General features: G+C 44.9%; 1 protein-coding gene across 5 annotated transcripts in view; it reads right to left on the bottom strand.

The window, feature by feature from the left end:
* The window catches only part of OSBPL1A (oxysterol binding protein like 1A), a 229,920-nt gene that overhangs the window by 194,102 nt on the left and 20,787 nt on the right, over positions 1-15,031 (bottom strand). For 2 of the 5 annotated variants that reach the window (XM_028837998.2, XM_028838000.2), the window contains exons 3-4: positions 9,623-9,708; positions 8,019-8,093 (exon numbers count right to left, since the gene is read on the bottom strand). The exons of 2 other annotated variants lie outside the window; for them this stretch is intronic. In XM_028837998.2, the coding sequence (XP_028693831.2) occupies positions 8,019-8,093; positions 9,623-9,708 (161 nt within the window). The remainder of the gene's footprint in view (positions 1-8,018; positions 8,094-9,622; positions 9,709-15,031) is intronic. One more of the 5 variants, XM_028837999.2, reaches the window with a different exon arrangement.

Below are 15,031 nucleotides of genomic sequence, written 5' to 3'. Positions count from 1 at the left end.
TTGATCCGTTGCTGGCGATGAGCTGCGCTCCTTTGCCGGGGGAGATGCGCTCTTATTTTTTGAATTTCCAGCTTTTCTGCCCTGCTTTTTCCCCATCTTTGTGGTTTTATCTGCCTCTGGTCTTTGATGATGGTGATGTACTGATGGGGTTTTGGTGTAGGTGTCCTTCCTGTTTGATAGTTTTCCTTCTAACAGTCAGGACCCTCAGCTGTAGGTCTGTTGGAGATTGCTTGAGGTCCACTCCAGACCCTGTTTGCCTGGGTATCAGCAGCAGAGGCTGCAGAAGATAGAATATTTCTGAACAGCGAGTGTACCTGTCTGATTCTTGCTTTGGAAGCTTCCTCTCAGGGGTGTACTCCTCCCTGTGAGGTGTGGGGTGTCAGACTGCCCCTAGTGGGGGATGTCTCCCAGTTAGGCTACTCAGGGGTCAGCGACCCGCTTGAGCAGGGAGTCTGTCCCTTCTCAGATCTCAACCTCCGTGTTGGGAGATCCACTGCTCTCTTCAAAGCTGTCAGACAGAGTCGTTTGCGTCTGTGCAGAGGTGTCTGTGTGTCTTAGTTTACTGTGCCCTGTCCCCAGAGGTGGAGTCTACAGAGACAGGCAGGTTTCCTTGAGCTGCTGTGAGCTCCACCCAGTTCGAGCTTCCCAGCAGCTTTGTTTACCTACTTAAGCCTCAGCAATGGCGGGCGCCCCTCCCCCAGCCTCGCTGCTGCCTTGCTGGTAGATCACAGACTGCTGCGCTAGCAACGAGGGAGGCTCCGTGGGTGTGGGACCCTCCCGGCCAGGTGTGGGATATGATCTCCTGGTGTGCCTGTTTCCTAAAGCGCAGTATTGGGGTGGGAGTTACCCGATTTTCCAGGTGTTGTGTGTCTCAGTTCCCCTGGCTAGGAAAAGGGACTCCCTTCCCCCTTGCGCTTCCCAGGTGAGGCAATGCCTCGCCCTGCTTCAGCTCTCGCTGGTCGGGCTGCAGCAGCTGACCAGCTCCGATCGTCCGGCACTCCCCAGTGAGATGAACCCAGTACCTCAGTTGAAAATGCAGAAATCACCGGTCTTCTGTGTCGCTGGCGCTGGGAGTTGGAGACTGGAGCTGCTCCTATTCGGCCATCTTGCTCCGCCCCGCTAAGTGTTATTTTCTAAGACAGCAGTTAAGAAAATACAACAGATCTTCAAACGACACCATTTCATTCAACATCGTTTCATTGCAATGTTCACAAGAAAAAAAATCGATTCTTGGAGAGGGCCACTCTCTGTGTCGAGTTCACGTGTTCTCCTCATGTCTGTGTGCGGGTATGTCAGGTACTGTTTTCCTCCCACATCCTGAAGTGTGCATATCAGGTGGATGAGCGTGTCTGAACTGTCCCAGTGTGAATGTGGGTGCGTATGTGAGTGGCCCTGTGACAAGATGCATTCTGTCCAGGCCTGGATCCCCCTGTGCTCCCTGAGCTACCAGGATAGGTTCCAGCCACCTTCGTACCTGAACTGAGATAAATGGGTAAATAATTATCTTACTTGTTTTTACCAATCTTTCTAAATGTATGAATAGCTCACATTTATTTCAATGTTTAATATTAGAAGTGTTTGCTCTTCATTTAGAAGTGTGGTAATTTTCTTTTCTTTTCTTTTTTGACACAGAGTCTCACTCAGCTGCCCAGGCTGGAGTGTGGTGGCATGATCTTGGCTCACTGCAGCCTCAACTTCCTGGGCTCAAGTGATCCTCCCATCTCAACCTCCCGAGTAGCTGGGACTATAGGTGCATGTCACCACATCTGGCTAATTTTTTTGTAGAGGTGAGGTCTCCCTATGTTGCCCAGGCTGGTTTTGAACTCCTGGGCTCAAGCAGTCCACCTGCCTTGGCACTCCAAAGTGCTGGGATTATGGGCATGTGCCACCATGCCTGGCAGTGATTTTTTTTTTTTTGTGACTAGAACTATGCTGTAGGAACTTAACTCTTGTTTATATGCATTGGCCTATGGTAAAGTTGGTTTCCTTATACATCATTTATCCAAGAGTTAGTTTCCAAAAATCTATCATTGACATTAAGTGAGGACTTACTGTATATATGCTGATGTGCATGTCAAACTAAGGCCCAGTTTAGCACGGTCTCATGTTCAAAGTTCAAGAAAATAGCAGAAATGGCCAAATATGTAAAGAGCTGAACACAGAAAAATGAACTTATCAATCTAGGTAATTACAGAGATGAGAGGTAAAATTTACCTTGTGCTCATGGAGGACACAAAAAACAAAACATGATAATTCCTTGCTAGCAAGATTAATGCCACTTAGTAGCAGAGTTAAGACACAGACAACAGGCTGGTGCAGCGCCTCCCTCCTGTAATCCCAGCACTTTGGGATTGATAGCACTTGAGGTCAGGAGTTCGAGACCAACCTGGCCAACACGGTGAAACCCTGTCTCTACTAAAATTACAAACTATGGTGGCATACGCCTATAATTCCAGCTACTCAGGAGGCTGAAGCAGGAGAATCACTTGAACCTGAGAGGCAGAGATTGCAGTGAACCAAGATCGTGCCAGTGCACTCCAGCCTGGGTAACAGTGGGAGACTCCATCTCAAAAAAAAAAAAAAAAAAAAAAAAAAGACGTAGACAAAAATAACACTAATACAAGGTAGAGGATGAATAAAAGTGCTGTACTGTGCCCAGGAAACCTGGAAGAGTAGAGTTTCCTTCTAGCTGCAAGATGTTAGGAAAGAATTTATGGATATTACATTTGAGCGGCACTTTGAATGGGTAGATCTGGGCTATGCAGAAATAGATGACAATAGAATTTTCTTAAGTATATAGAAAAGAATGAGCAATACAAGACTACAGAGGGAAACAACAAGTAGTTCACGTAGTCAGGCAAATCGAGCCATCTGCAGCTCATATTTGAAACCCCACAAAGTCAAGCATAGAAATTAACCACAACCTTTGTTTATTATAAAAGGTTCTTTTTTCTCAGCTTAAGACTCCATATCTGGTTCACAAATACCAACTAATGAACAAAAAGACCAGAGTGGTATAAAATGCACTAATTCAAATATGCTTAGCATACAGAATCGACTCATGGTAATGTATTAAACATTAGTTAAATTTAGTCATTAGAATAATGAAAAGTGTGAAACAATATAATAATAAACTTGTTCTTTAACTCGTGATAAATTCACATAAAGCTTCCAATCATGTGATTATGAAACCACCTTTAGGTATCATGTTGGACTATGGTCAACAACTAGAATATACAAGAAATATACCCTATGTCATAGTTAATTTTGCATATCATTTAAATAGTCAAAAAAACATTAATATGGGGTAAAGAAACTTTAAGCTATGAAAGGACAACAGAAGTGTTATACTGAAAAAATTAGCATAAAGCTGGACAAAATTGTCAAAACTAACCATTTCGTGGTGCTGGATATCCATTAAAGAAACAAACTGAGAGGCAGTTACTCCAGAGGAACGGCAGGAACTTGGAGGAAGAACACTGGGAGTCTTTAGCTTTCTAGTCACAGGCTGTTACTCCTTCCCACTTCCCCGAACAAGTCTGACCACGGCAGGCCTGGCAGTGAAACCCAGCAGTTTTGCTGCCAGAGGGAAATGACTTGATTTAAAACAAAAGGCAAAAACCCAGTAAAAGTAGCAAATACAGCAGAAAACAAATGAGAATACCTACATGCTTGCTAGCATGAGGCTGCTTTTTCTATTAGAGTGTATTAGCTTTCCACCACTGCTGTAACAAATGACCACAAACTTGGTGGCTTAAAACAACAGAAAGAAACGTGTTACCTCATAGTTCTGTATTTGAGAAGTCCAGAATGGGTCTCGTTGGGAAAAATCAAGGTGTTGTAAGGGCTCTAAGGGAGAATTCATTTCCTTGCTTTTCCAGTTGCTAGAGACTGTCCACATTCCTTGGCTCACAGCCCCCTTTCCTCCAGTTTCTAAGGCAGAAACACTGTATCTCTCTGACGATTCTCTCATAGTCACATTTCCCTCTTATTACACTTCTTTCTTTTTCTTTTCTTTTCTTTTTTTTTAATCTTGCTCTGTTGCCCAGGCTGGAATGTAATGGCGCCATCTTGGCTCACTGCAACCTCCACCTCCTGGGTTAAAGTGATTTCCTGCCTCAGCCTCTCGAGTAGCTGAGATTACAGGAGTACACCACCACACCCAGCTATTTCTTTTCTTTTCCCTTCCTTCCTTCCTTCCTTTCTCTCTTTCTTTCTTTCTTACAGGGTCTCCCTCTGTCACCCAGGCTAGAGTGAAGTGGTGAAATCATGACTCACTTCAGCCTCAACCTTCCAGTCTCAAGTGATTCTCCAACCTCAGCCTCCCGAGCAGTTGGGATGACAGATGCACACCACCACACCGGGCTTTTTTTTTTTCTTTTTCCTTTTTTCAGAGATGGGGCTCTCCCTATGTTGCCCAGGCTGGTCTCAAACTCCTGTGCTCAAGTGATCCTTCTATCTTGGCCTCCCAAACTGCTGAGATTACAGGCGTGAGTCACTATGTCCAGCCTCTCTTACACTTCCAAGGATACCTGTGATTACATTGGGCCCACCGAGATAATCCAAAATAATCTTCCTATTTTAAGGTTAGCTGATCAGCCATCTCAACTCCATCTGCAACTTTAACTTCCCCTTGCTGTGTAACCTAACATACTTACAAGTTTTGGGGATTAGGACGTGGATGTCTTTGGAGGGCCATGATTCTGCCTACCACACAGGCAAATGGCAAAATAGCCTAAAACTTAAGAAGACTACCCTGAAAACGAAAGAACTGGAGTAGGAGTAGGTAAGCCTCCCAGGTACCCCAGGCTGCTGGGAAACTCCACACATCTGCAGGAGAAAGGAGAGGGGGCCTTGCAAAAGTCAGAGCAGAGGAAGAAGTGAGAAATGCCTGGACTCTGAAAGCACTCTCCAGCCTACACACAGATCCAGGGCAGAGCGCAGAACCCTAAGGGGATTGAGGAATGGAGCCCACTGCTGCCCAAATACGGGCTCACCACTAGGCTACACAGATGCAGGCATGAATCCTAAAATACTATGCTGAAAGCCAGGCACAGTTGTGCATGCCTACAGTCCCAGCTACTCGAGAGGCTGAGGTAGGAAGATCACTAGAGCTCAGGAGTTCAAGTCCAGCCTAGGCAATATAGTGAGACTTGTCTCTAAAACAAACAAAATTTAAAATTTTTTTTTTTTTTAACTCAGCAGAGGTATTAGCTGGCCAGACTCACTCCACATTCCACAGATTAAAGCCAGGCTGGTGAATACACTTAACAAAAGGACTGCAAGACCTCTATGTTGAAAACTTCAGGCCACGCGTGGTGGCTCACGCCTGTAATCCCAACACTCAGAGGCCGAGGTGGGTGGCCCAGGAGTTCGAGACCAGCCTGGACAACACGGCAAAACCCCATCTCTACAGAAAATACAAAAATCAGCCGGGCATCGTGGTGTGGACCTGCAGCCCCAGCCACTCTGGAGGCTGATGTAGGAGGACAGCTGGAGCCTCGAGGCTGCGGAGAGCCGCGATTGCCTCACTACACTCTAGCCTGGGTGACAGAGTGAGATCCTGTCTCAAAAAAGAAGAAAAAGAAAAAAAGCTTCAAAACATTGCTGAGATAAACTAAAGAAGATCTAAATAAATGAAGAGGTTTCATATTCATGGATTAGAAGAATCCATATTAAGATGGCAAGCCTCCACAAATTAACCTATAGATTCAAGACAACACAATCTCCATACAAATTCCAATATATGTTTTTATAGAAGCTGACAAGATGATCCCAAAACTTACATGAAATGCAAAGGACTGAGAATACCCAAAATAACTTTTTAAAGATCATATTTAGAGAACTTACACTGTTTAATATCAAAACTTAGTTATTCACACCTGTAATCTCAGCACTTTGGGAGGCTGAGGTGGGCAGATCACTTGAGTCCAGGAGTTTGAGACCAGCCTGGGCAACATGGAGAAACCCTGTCTCTACTAAATATACAACAAATTAGCCAGGTATGGTGGCACACACCTGTAGTCCCAGCTTCTCAGGAGGCTGAGATGGAAGATCACCTGAGCCTGGGAGGCAGAGGCTGCAGTGAGCCGAGACTGTGCCACTGCCCTGCAGCCTGGGTCACAGAGCAAGACCCTGTCTCAAAAAAAAAAAAAAAAAGAAAAAAGAAAAAAAAACAGAAACATTTAAATTATGGTCAGTTGATTTCCAACAAAGGTATCAGGGCAATACAATGCAAAAAGATAGTCGTTTCAATAAAACTTGAACAGATAACAAAAGATGGCGTATCCATACAATGGACTATTCAGCCATAAAAAAGACCAAACTACTGATACATGCTACAGCATGGATGAACCGCAACAACATTATGCTAAATTAAAGAAGCCAGACACAAAAGTTTGTATGATACTATTTACAAGAAATGTTTAGGCTGAGTGCGGTGGCTCGCACTTATAATTCTAGCATTTTGGGAGGCTGAAGTGGGTGGAAATCATCTGAGGTCAGGAGTTCGAGACCAGCCTGGCCAACATGGTGAAACCCCATCTCTACTAAAAATGCAAAATTAGCTGGGCATGGTGGCAGAGGCCTGTAATCACAGCTACTTGGGAGGCTGAGGCAGGAGAATCGCTTGAACCCAGGAGGCGGCGGTGAACCAAGATCGCGCCATTGCACTCCAACCTGGGTGACAGAGCGAGACTCAGTCTCAAAAAAAAAAAAAAGTTTAGGAAAGGCAAATATCTAATATCTAGAGACAGGACACAAATCAGTGGTACCCTGGGGCATGGGAAAGGGGCAGGGGATGAATCTAAACAGGCATGAGGAAACTTCTGGGGTGACAAATGTTCTAAAACTGGATTTTGATGATGTCGCACAACTGTGTAAATGTATAAAAATCACTAAAATGCACACTTACAGTATGTGATCAAATCATGCTTTTCCTCTGCTCTCCTACCACAGCAAGCAACACTGAAGACTTCTGTGGTCAAATGTGGGTGGGGGCAGTTCTCCCCACCACCAAGCAAGCAATCAGTTCTGCAGCAAACACCAACTGTATGTCCTTTAATTCAATTCCAACACTATCTACCCAGAGATAGTATCAAGCCTACAGTTGAGGGCTTAGTCCCAGTACTTCTCCCCGCCCCTCAGACACAGCTGCAGGTCCAGACCTCCAGAACTTCTCATTGATGGGCTTTAGGTTAGGGTCCCCACGACTCCCTGTTTGAATTCCATTCATTTGCTAGAGCAGCCCACAGAACCCAGTAAAACACGTTTACCGGTTTATTATAAAGTACATTACAAAGGATACAGATGAAGAGATGCATAGGGCAAGGCATGGGGGAAGGGCACGGAGCACCCATGCCCTTGCTGGGGCGCGATCGTTCAAGAACCTCCACATGTTCAGCTACCCAGGAGCTCCCAGAACCCTGTCCTTTCAGGTTTTTATGGAGGTTCCATTAAATAAGTATGATTGATTAAACCACTGGCCAGTAGTGAGCAATTTCCCCTTCAGCCCCTCTACCCTCCCTGGAGGTTGCAAAGTTGGGTTGAAAATCCCAATCCCCTAGTCCTGCCTTGGTCTTTCTGGTGACCAGCCACTATCCTGAAGCCAGCTAGGGGTTGCCAGTCATCTTTTTGTATATCTTTAGTGTAAAAGGTCAAAGACCAAATATATATTTCACAATATCGCAGGTGAATTTTATGCAATGTAAGTTATACCTCAATTAAGCTATTTTTTTAAAAAAAGAATAATCAGGAGTTCCCCATTGCTGGAGTACACAAGCAGAAACAGAATGATCTCCTCACAGGGATGCTACAGAGTGGGGGTCTCCACGACCTTAGTACTTGACCTCACTGTCCGACTCAAAGATCTTGTGGCCTTTTGACCCAAAGTTCTGGTGTATACATTTGATTGTGCGGCTTTCTCCAGTTGCTGGTCAGATGGTTATAATAGAGAAAACAATGGTAACTACTCTTCCAAATACCTCACTTACAAACATTGAACATAGAATGATTTTCACCTTTCGTCCTGTAAAGGCAGCTCGATGAAGCGGCGTGTCTCCCATGTCATTCAACACATTCACTTCTGCACCAGCCTAGTAAACATGACCACTTTAAATATCAAGAAATATACAATGGTGAAAATCATTCCTTCAAAATACATTAAAGCCTTAAAAAATTAAAATTGTTAATACTGTTTAGGTGTCACTACTAACAATAAATTAAATTTATAGTAAAAATAAAAAGCCAGCATGGTGGTATGAGCCTATAGTCCCAGCTACTCGGGAGGCTGAGGCAGGAGAATCACCTGAACCCAGGAGTTCAAGGCAAGTCTGGCAATATAGCGAGACTCTATCTCATATATATGTATGTGTGTGTTTGTGTGTGTGTGTGTGTGTGTGTGTGTGTGTGTATAGTAGGTTTCCTGAAAGGTAAAAATCTACCTGATAGGTAGAAGAATAAAAAGTAAAAAGGTGCTTTTCATTAAAAATCTATACACCTTGGCCAGGCGCAGTGGCTCACACCTGTAATCCTAGCACGTGGAGGCTGAGGCGGGTGGATTGCTTGTGCTCAGGAGTCTGAGACCAGCCTGGGCAACATGGTAAAAGTCCATCTCTACAAAAAATACAAAAACATTAGCCAGGCATGAAGGTACGTGCCTATAGCTCCAGTACTTGAGGGACTGAGGCAGGAGGATCACTTGAACCCAGGTGGTCAAGGCTGCAGTGAGCCGAGATTACACCACTGCACTTGGCGTAATCTCAGCTCACTGCACTCCAGCCTAGGTGACAAAGTGAGACCTTGTCTCAATTAAAAAAAAAATCCTTCACTCTACTTTAGAAGCAGTCATACTGATAAAAGGAGAATGATCTCTGAATGAAATACCACATTTCCTCCATTATCACTTTAATAAGTTTTCAGGAAAAAAGATGCCATTATTTAAACGTACAGATGAATTGTAAGATGTAATCAATATGTGAGAAGTTATTCATCATAGAATTAAGAAATATGAACTCTCAATTCTCATTAAATGCAGTGCTAAGAGATCGTGACTTTTTTTCTGTTTTTTTAAATTTTTATTTGTGTATTGACATTATTTTTTAATTATTTAGGGTGTGCTTTGGTTATTTTTTCACCTGTCACACTCATAAAACTGAAAATAAAATCTTCATTAATATGCCCACTTCTATAATTTTTTTTTTTTTTTTTTTTGAGACGGAGTCTCGCTCTGTTGCCCAGGCTGAAGTGCAGTGGCCGGATCTCGGCTCACTGCAAGCTCTGCCTCCCGGGTTCACGCCATTCTCCTGCCTCAGCCTCCCGAGTAGCTGGGACTACAGGCACCCGCCACCTCGCCTGGCTAGTTTTTTGTATTTTTTAGTAGAGAGCCCACTTCTATAACTTTTAAAGGCTAGTAATATAAAAATCTAATGATTAAACATACAATTTTAATTAACCAGGCTAACTTAATTCATGTATTCAATAAAGAACACTTAAGTGTCTTGAATGATAAACTATTGCTTTAAATAAGTCACTGTGGCTCAGGCGGCTTTTCTAAGACTTTCATCTAAAAATTTACATAACAATAATATTTATTGTAGTCATTAAAAATTAGTCATAAATAGACCTTCAACAGATCCTGGACCACTTGTCTGTGTCCAAAATAGCATGCCAGATGTAGAGGTGTCCAGCCCAAGTTAGACTTACTTCTTCCTAAAAATGGAAAAATATAAGGTATTTTTAGATTATATTTAGGTAATTTTACAACAAAATTAACTTCTCCATAACAAGCGACCTCAATACTCTCCTTTGCAAAGCACTACTGATGAGTGAGAGGCAAGGTACGTGACCTTGTAAGAAGTGTAATGGGTGTAAAGGATGAGAACTCACAAGGCGCAGATCTGGTGTCACCTTCTGACTCAATGTCCTCACTTCTAAAGGGGTAGATGGAGACTGGACGGGGGTTACATTCGAGCTAGATGATCTCTAGCAGCTTCTTGACTCTAGGGCTCCGAGACTTTAATCATCTTGCCATCATCAGGTCAAGAGGGGTTTTCTTGACATTGTTCACAACAAGCAACTCTCTTTGAAAACCTGTATCAGGAGGGTGGATGGAGGGGATGAAGGCAGTGCACAGCAACTCTCTGTACACCTGTACCACAACAGGAGTCAGTAAAGAATATTTCCTGCAGCACCTGGGATATGGTTTGGATTTGTCCCCACCCAAATCTCATGTTGAATTGGAGCAGGGGCCTGGTGGAAGGTGACTGGATCATGGGGGCGGATCTCTCCCTTGCTATTCTGGTGACAGTGAGTTCTCATGAGATCTGAGGGTTTGCAAGTGTGTGGCACGTCCTCCTTCACTCTCTCTCCTGCTGTGCCGTGGTAAGCTGTACCTGCTTCCCCTTCACTTTCCGCCATGATTGTAAGTTTCCTGAGGCCTCCCAGTCAAGCTTCCTGGTAAGCCTGAGTAACTGTGAGTCAATTAAGTCTCTCTTCTTCATAAATTACCTGGTCTCAGGTAGTTCTTCATAATAGTGTGAAAGTGGGCTAATACAATCTGGAAAGCTATGAACTCTACAGATAGTGCTAGAAAGTAGATTCTTTGACTGCAGATAAAGTCTCAGTTAATGAGGATATTGGGTTGCCAAGGTGAAAGAGAGGATCAAAGTTAAAGGCAATTAAGTGTCAGATCCTAGCAGCAGAGCTGAGAAAAGGCATAAACAATTGAATGTTGCAAAAACTAAAACTAATTCAAGTTAGCAAAAAAACATACACAGGGCACTATTTAGAGCTGAGATAGCCCAAAACCTTCCCCAAATTCCCAATCAGACTGTAGCGAATACAGCCCTATTAAATCTGAAAATCACCTGCCGTGATGGGGCTGTTACAGCCCAAGAACATGTTATTCCAGGGGCCACTGCAGGGAAGGAGCGAAGGTTTCACAGTTACTGTGAGCTGCAGTACCTCACTTACATGACACACTACCCTCCGCTCCTGGATTCCAGGATCTGAACCCACAGAAACCTCAGCCACCAACCTCAGCACACCCACAACAGGCCTCTAACAACCCTCCAAGGGACTGCAGCTGCCAACAGTGTCCCTGGGATTGTTTGCCATTTACCCAAACTCCTACATCTGTTTCCTCTCAAGTGTGTGCTCTGTGGAACCCCTAATTACACAGTCAATAAATCCCAGAGCCTCAGTCTCTCACTGAACCTATCTTTTGCTTTCTGTTCTTAGTGAAACCTAGCTCATCTTGATAAGGAACCCCCACTTATTCCTCAGGTGGGGTCCCCTGTCCCCCCTGTACCTCACTGAACAGAAGTCGTGTGAACCTCCACATCAAAACTCCCACTACTGGCCGAGCATGGTGGCTCATGCCTATAATGCCAGCATTTTAGGCCAAGGAAGGCAGACTGCTGGAGCCCAGGAGTTCAAGACCAGACTGCACAACATAGAGAAACCCCATCTCTACAGAGAATAAAAAATTTGGCCAGGTATGGTGGTGCACACCTGCAGTCTCAGCTACTCCAGAGGCTAAGGTGGAGGATCACCAGAGCCCGAGAGGTCAAGGCTGCAATGATCCATGATTGTGCCACTGCACTCCAGCCTGGACAACAAAGCGAGACACTATCTCAAACAACAAAAAACCCACTACTGCTTTTGGTTGATGACTTCTCCATTCACATCACAGCTCCTCCTTTGAGGCTTCTGTCATTAAGTCAAAGCTCTTGGCCTTCTCTGCTGCCATCTGCCACCCTCCTAGTGGCCCAACCCTCACCAAGTAACTTCGGGCCCTATAGACTTTCAGTCTGCTGCAAATCCTGCCACCATCCTCAGGGCGTCAACTGCCTACTCAGCACCTTGGTCTCTCAGTTTCTCAGCTTCCCTCATTTCTCACAAACCATGCCTCTGCTTAAGGTCAGGGACCCACTGCCAGAGCCACAGCCTGGGTGCCATCAACACCCCTGGACTCAGAACACAGAAAGCCACTTTCCCAAGCACTCCCGACTTCGCAGCCTGTCCACACAGCCATCCCCCACACTTTCTTTTCAACTTACCCAGCTCCCAGCTCTAATCACTTTCTTTTTTCAAAAGAGGGTGTCCCTCTGTCACCCAGGCTATAGTGCAGCGGCACTATCACAGCTCACTGAAGCCTTAACCTCCTGGGCTCAAGCAACTCTCCCACCTCAGCCTCCCGAGTAGCTGGGACCACAGGCATGCACCACCACACCTGGCTAATATTTGGATTCTTTTGTAGGGATGGAATTTTGCCGTGTTGCCCAGGCTGGTCTCAAACTCCTGAGTTCAAGTGATCCTCTAACCTCAGCCTCCCACAGTGCTGGGATTACAGGGCTGAGCCACTGTGCCAGGCCTAATCACTTTCATGTATATGTAAATACCCTCCATCTTCACTTCCTTCAATACATTCAGTGTCTATTCTTTAATCCCTCACTTCAACATTTCTTTATCATATCCTGAAAATCCTGGCTTCACTATAATATCTGTCACAGCAGCCTAAAAAGCCTCCAAAGCCTGCTAAGTACACGAGCCCAGTTTCTCCATAATCACACCCAGGTGGCTAACCAACGGTGAGGAAAAACAACAGAGCCCTGTGGATTTACACACCATAAACTCAGGACCTCACGCTAGCTGAAGGCCCTTCTGTAAGGTCCTGTCCAAGCATCTCTCATATGTTCCAACAAAAAGTAATTCAGTCCTTCACTATTCTCCTCAAGCCTTTTACCCAGACAACTCTACCTTAGCAAATGATGTATTTCAGCTTCACAGAGAAAACAGAAGCTTTCATAGAATTCCCTGCGCTTCCAGCACCAAATCAACCACCCCGCCTGGATCTACAGGCACTCTGCTAAACTTTCCTCCCGAGGTCTAAGACTAACCGTTCTTCCCGGATCCTGGGGCCCACCCCTTCCTGTTTCTCAGGCCCTCCTTTTTCACCTGTCTTCAACCTCTCCCCCTTTAGCTGTCATGGGAAGGAGTGAATGCTCCGATCTTTCCCATTTAATGAGGAAACACAAATGAAACCCTCCCTACTCCATGCTCCCTGGCAGCTACTGCGCCCCTCACTCTCCCCATTCTCCTCTTCACTGGCTCTTTCTACCCGACAGTCCTTCCTGTCAGCCCCCACCCACTGCAGATGAAGCTCATCTCCCACCAGGTCATGAACACCGTCCTCAGTTTTTAACAAGAAATGGGTCCCGGGGGCAGGTTTCCGCCATCACTGCATCACTGGACAGCACGGCCACATTCTTCCCTGGCTGCCACAGCCCTGTACCCTGTGGGTCCTCTCATTTCTCTGGCACTACTTTTCCATATCCTTTGGAAAATTTATTTTCCCCGACTAGTCCATTACTGGTCACTTCAAAAGTGGTACTTCAGCTGGGCATGGTGGCTCACACCTGTAATCCCAGCATTTTGGGAGGCCAAGTCGGATAGATTGCTTGAGTTCAAGATGAGCCTGGGCAATGTAGTGAAACCCTATTTCTACAAAAAATACAAAAATCAGCCAGGCGTGGTGGCGCACACCTGTAATCCCAGCTACTCCAGAGGTTGAAGTGGGAAGATCACTTGAGCCTGGGAGTTCAAGGCTGTAGTAAACCATGATCATACCACTGCGCTCCAGCAGGGGAGACAGAGCAAGACCCTGTCGCAAAAAATAAAGAGAAAGAGAGAGAAAAAGATAAAAAGAAAAAAAGAGGTATTTCATGGCCCTCTCCCACTGCTTCCGTTGTTTCTGTGCTGTTGACTTCAAAATCCATATTTCCATCTCCAAAGTGTCCACTAGACATCTCCATTTGGCTGGGCAGGGTTCCTCAGGCCCACAAAGCACAAAGTTGAACTCACCTGTCGTCCTCCATACACATACTCACAGGAACCACCAGGCCCCTCCCACATGTGTGTTCACAATGGATGGCCCCTCATTCCCCTAACTTCTCACTCAACAGCAGCAGCACCTTCCTGCTTTCTCCTTTTCACCCCACACTCAATTAGCTTGACTGACTCCAACTCCTAAATATTCATTACATCTAGTTTTCTCCATTACCTCTGCTTCTGCCCCCAGCCAAACCACACTGTCTCCTCTCACTTCCTACGATAGCTTCTGAGCTGGTGTCTTCACATCTAGTATCTCCAAATAGGGCTGTGGATCAAGAAATGAAAATTTCCAAGATCCAGCCAGGCGCAGCAGCTCACACCTGTAATCCCAGCACCTTGGGAGGCCAAAGTGGGCAGATCACTTAAGGTCAGGAGTTGGAGACCAGCCTGGCCAACATGGTGAAACCCCATCTTTACTAAAAATACAAAAATTAGCCTGGTGTGGTTGTGGGCACCTGTAATCCCAGCTACTTGGGAGGCTGAGGCACAAGAATCGCTTGAACCCAACAGGTGAAGGTTGCAGTGAGCCAAGATTGCACCACTGCACTCCAACCTGGGCAACACAGCAAGACTATGTCTCAAAAAAAGAAAAAAATTTCCAAGATCCTACATTTCCTTTTAAAATACTTCATACAGGTTTTATACTCTTTCACAACTTATCGATATCTAAAAGGGTGTGTTCAATGAATAAGAAATGTCAAGTTTTGGAGTATTTTACAAAGAATAGTACACTATATAGAATATTAAAACACTAAAACACCAGCAGGTATTACTGGGGAATATTAAAAAAACTTCACATTTGGACCACCTAGTAAAGGACCACCTAGTAAAGTGACGGCAATACACAGAACTGTGTGTTGAGACTGCCAATATAAGTACTTAGTTTGCTTCCAAAATTTATTATTTCTTGGAACATCACTCATAGAATTTACAAAAAGTATATTATGTATATACATATTTATTTTATTTTATTTTTTGAGACAGATTCTCACTCTGTCGCCAGGCTATAGTGCAGTGGCACGATCTTGGCTCACTGCAAGCTCCGCCTCCCGGGTTCAAGCTATTCTCCTGTCTCAGCCTCCCAAGTAGCTGGGACTACAGGCGCCTGCCACCATGCCCAGCTAATTTTTGTATTTTT

Source organism: Macaca mulatta, chromosome 18, assembly GCF_049350105.2.
Source record: "Macaca mulatta isolate MMU2019108-1 chromosome 18, T2T-MMU8v2.0, whole genome shotgun sequence".
NCBI lineage: Eukaryota > Metazoa > Chordata > Mammalia > Primates > Cercopithecidae > Macaca > Macaca mulatta.
Note: the sequence above shows the minus strand (reverse complement) of the source record. Positions and strands in the feature narration are given on the sequence as shown.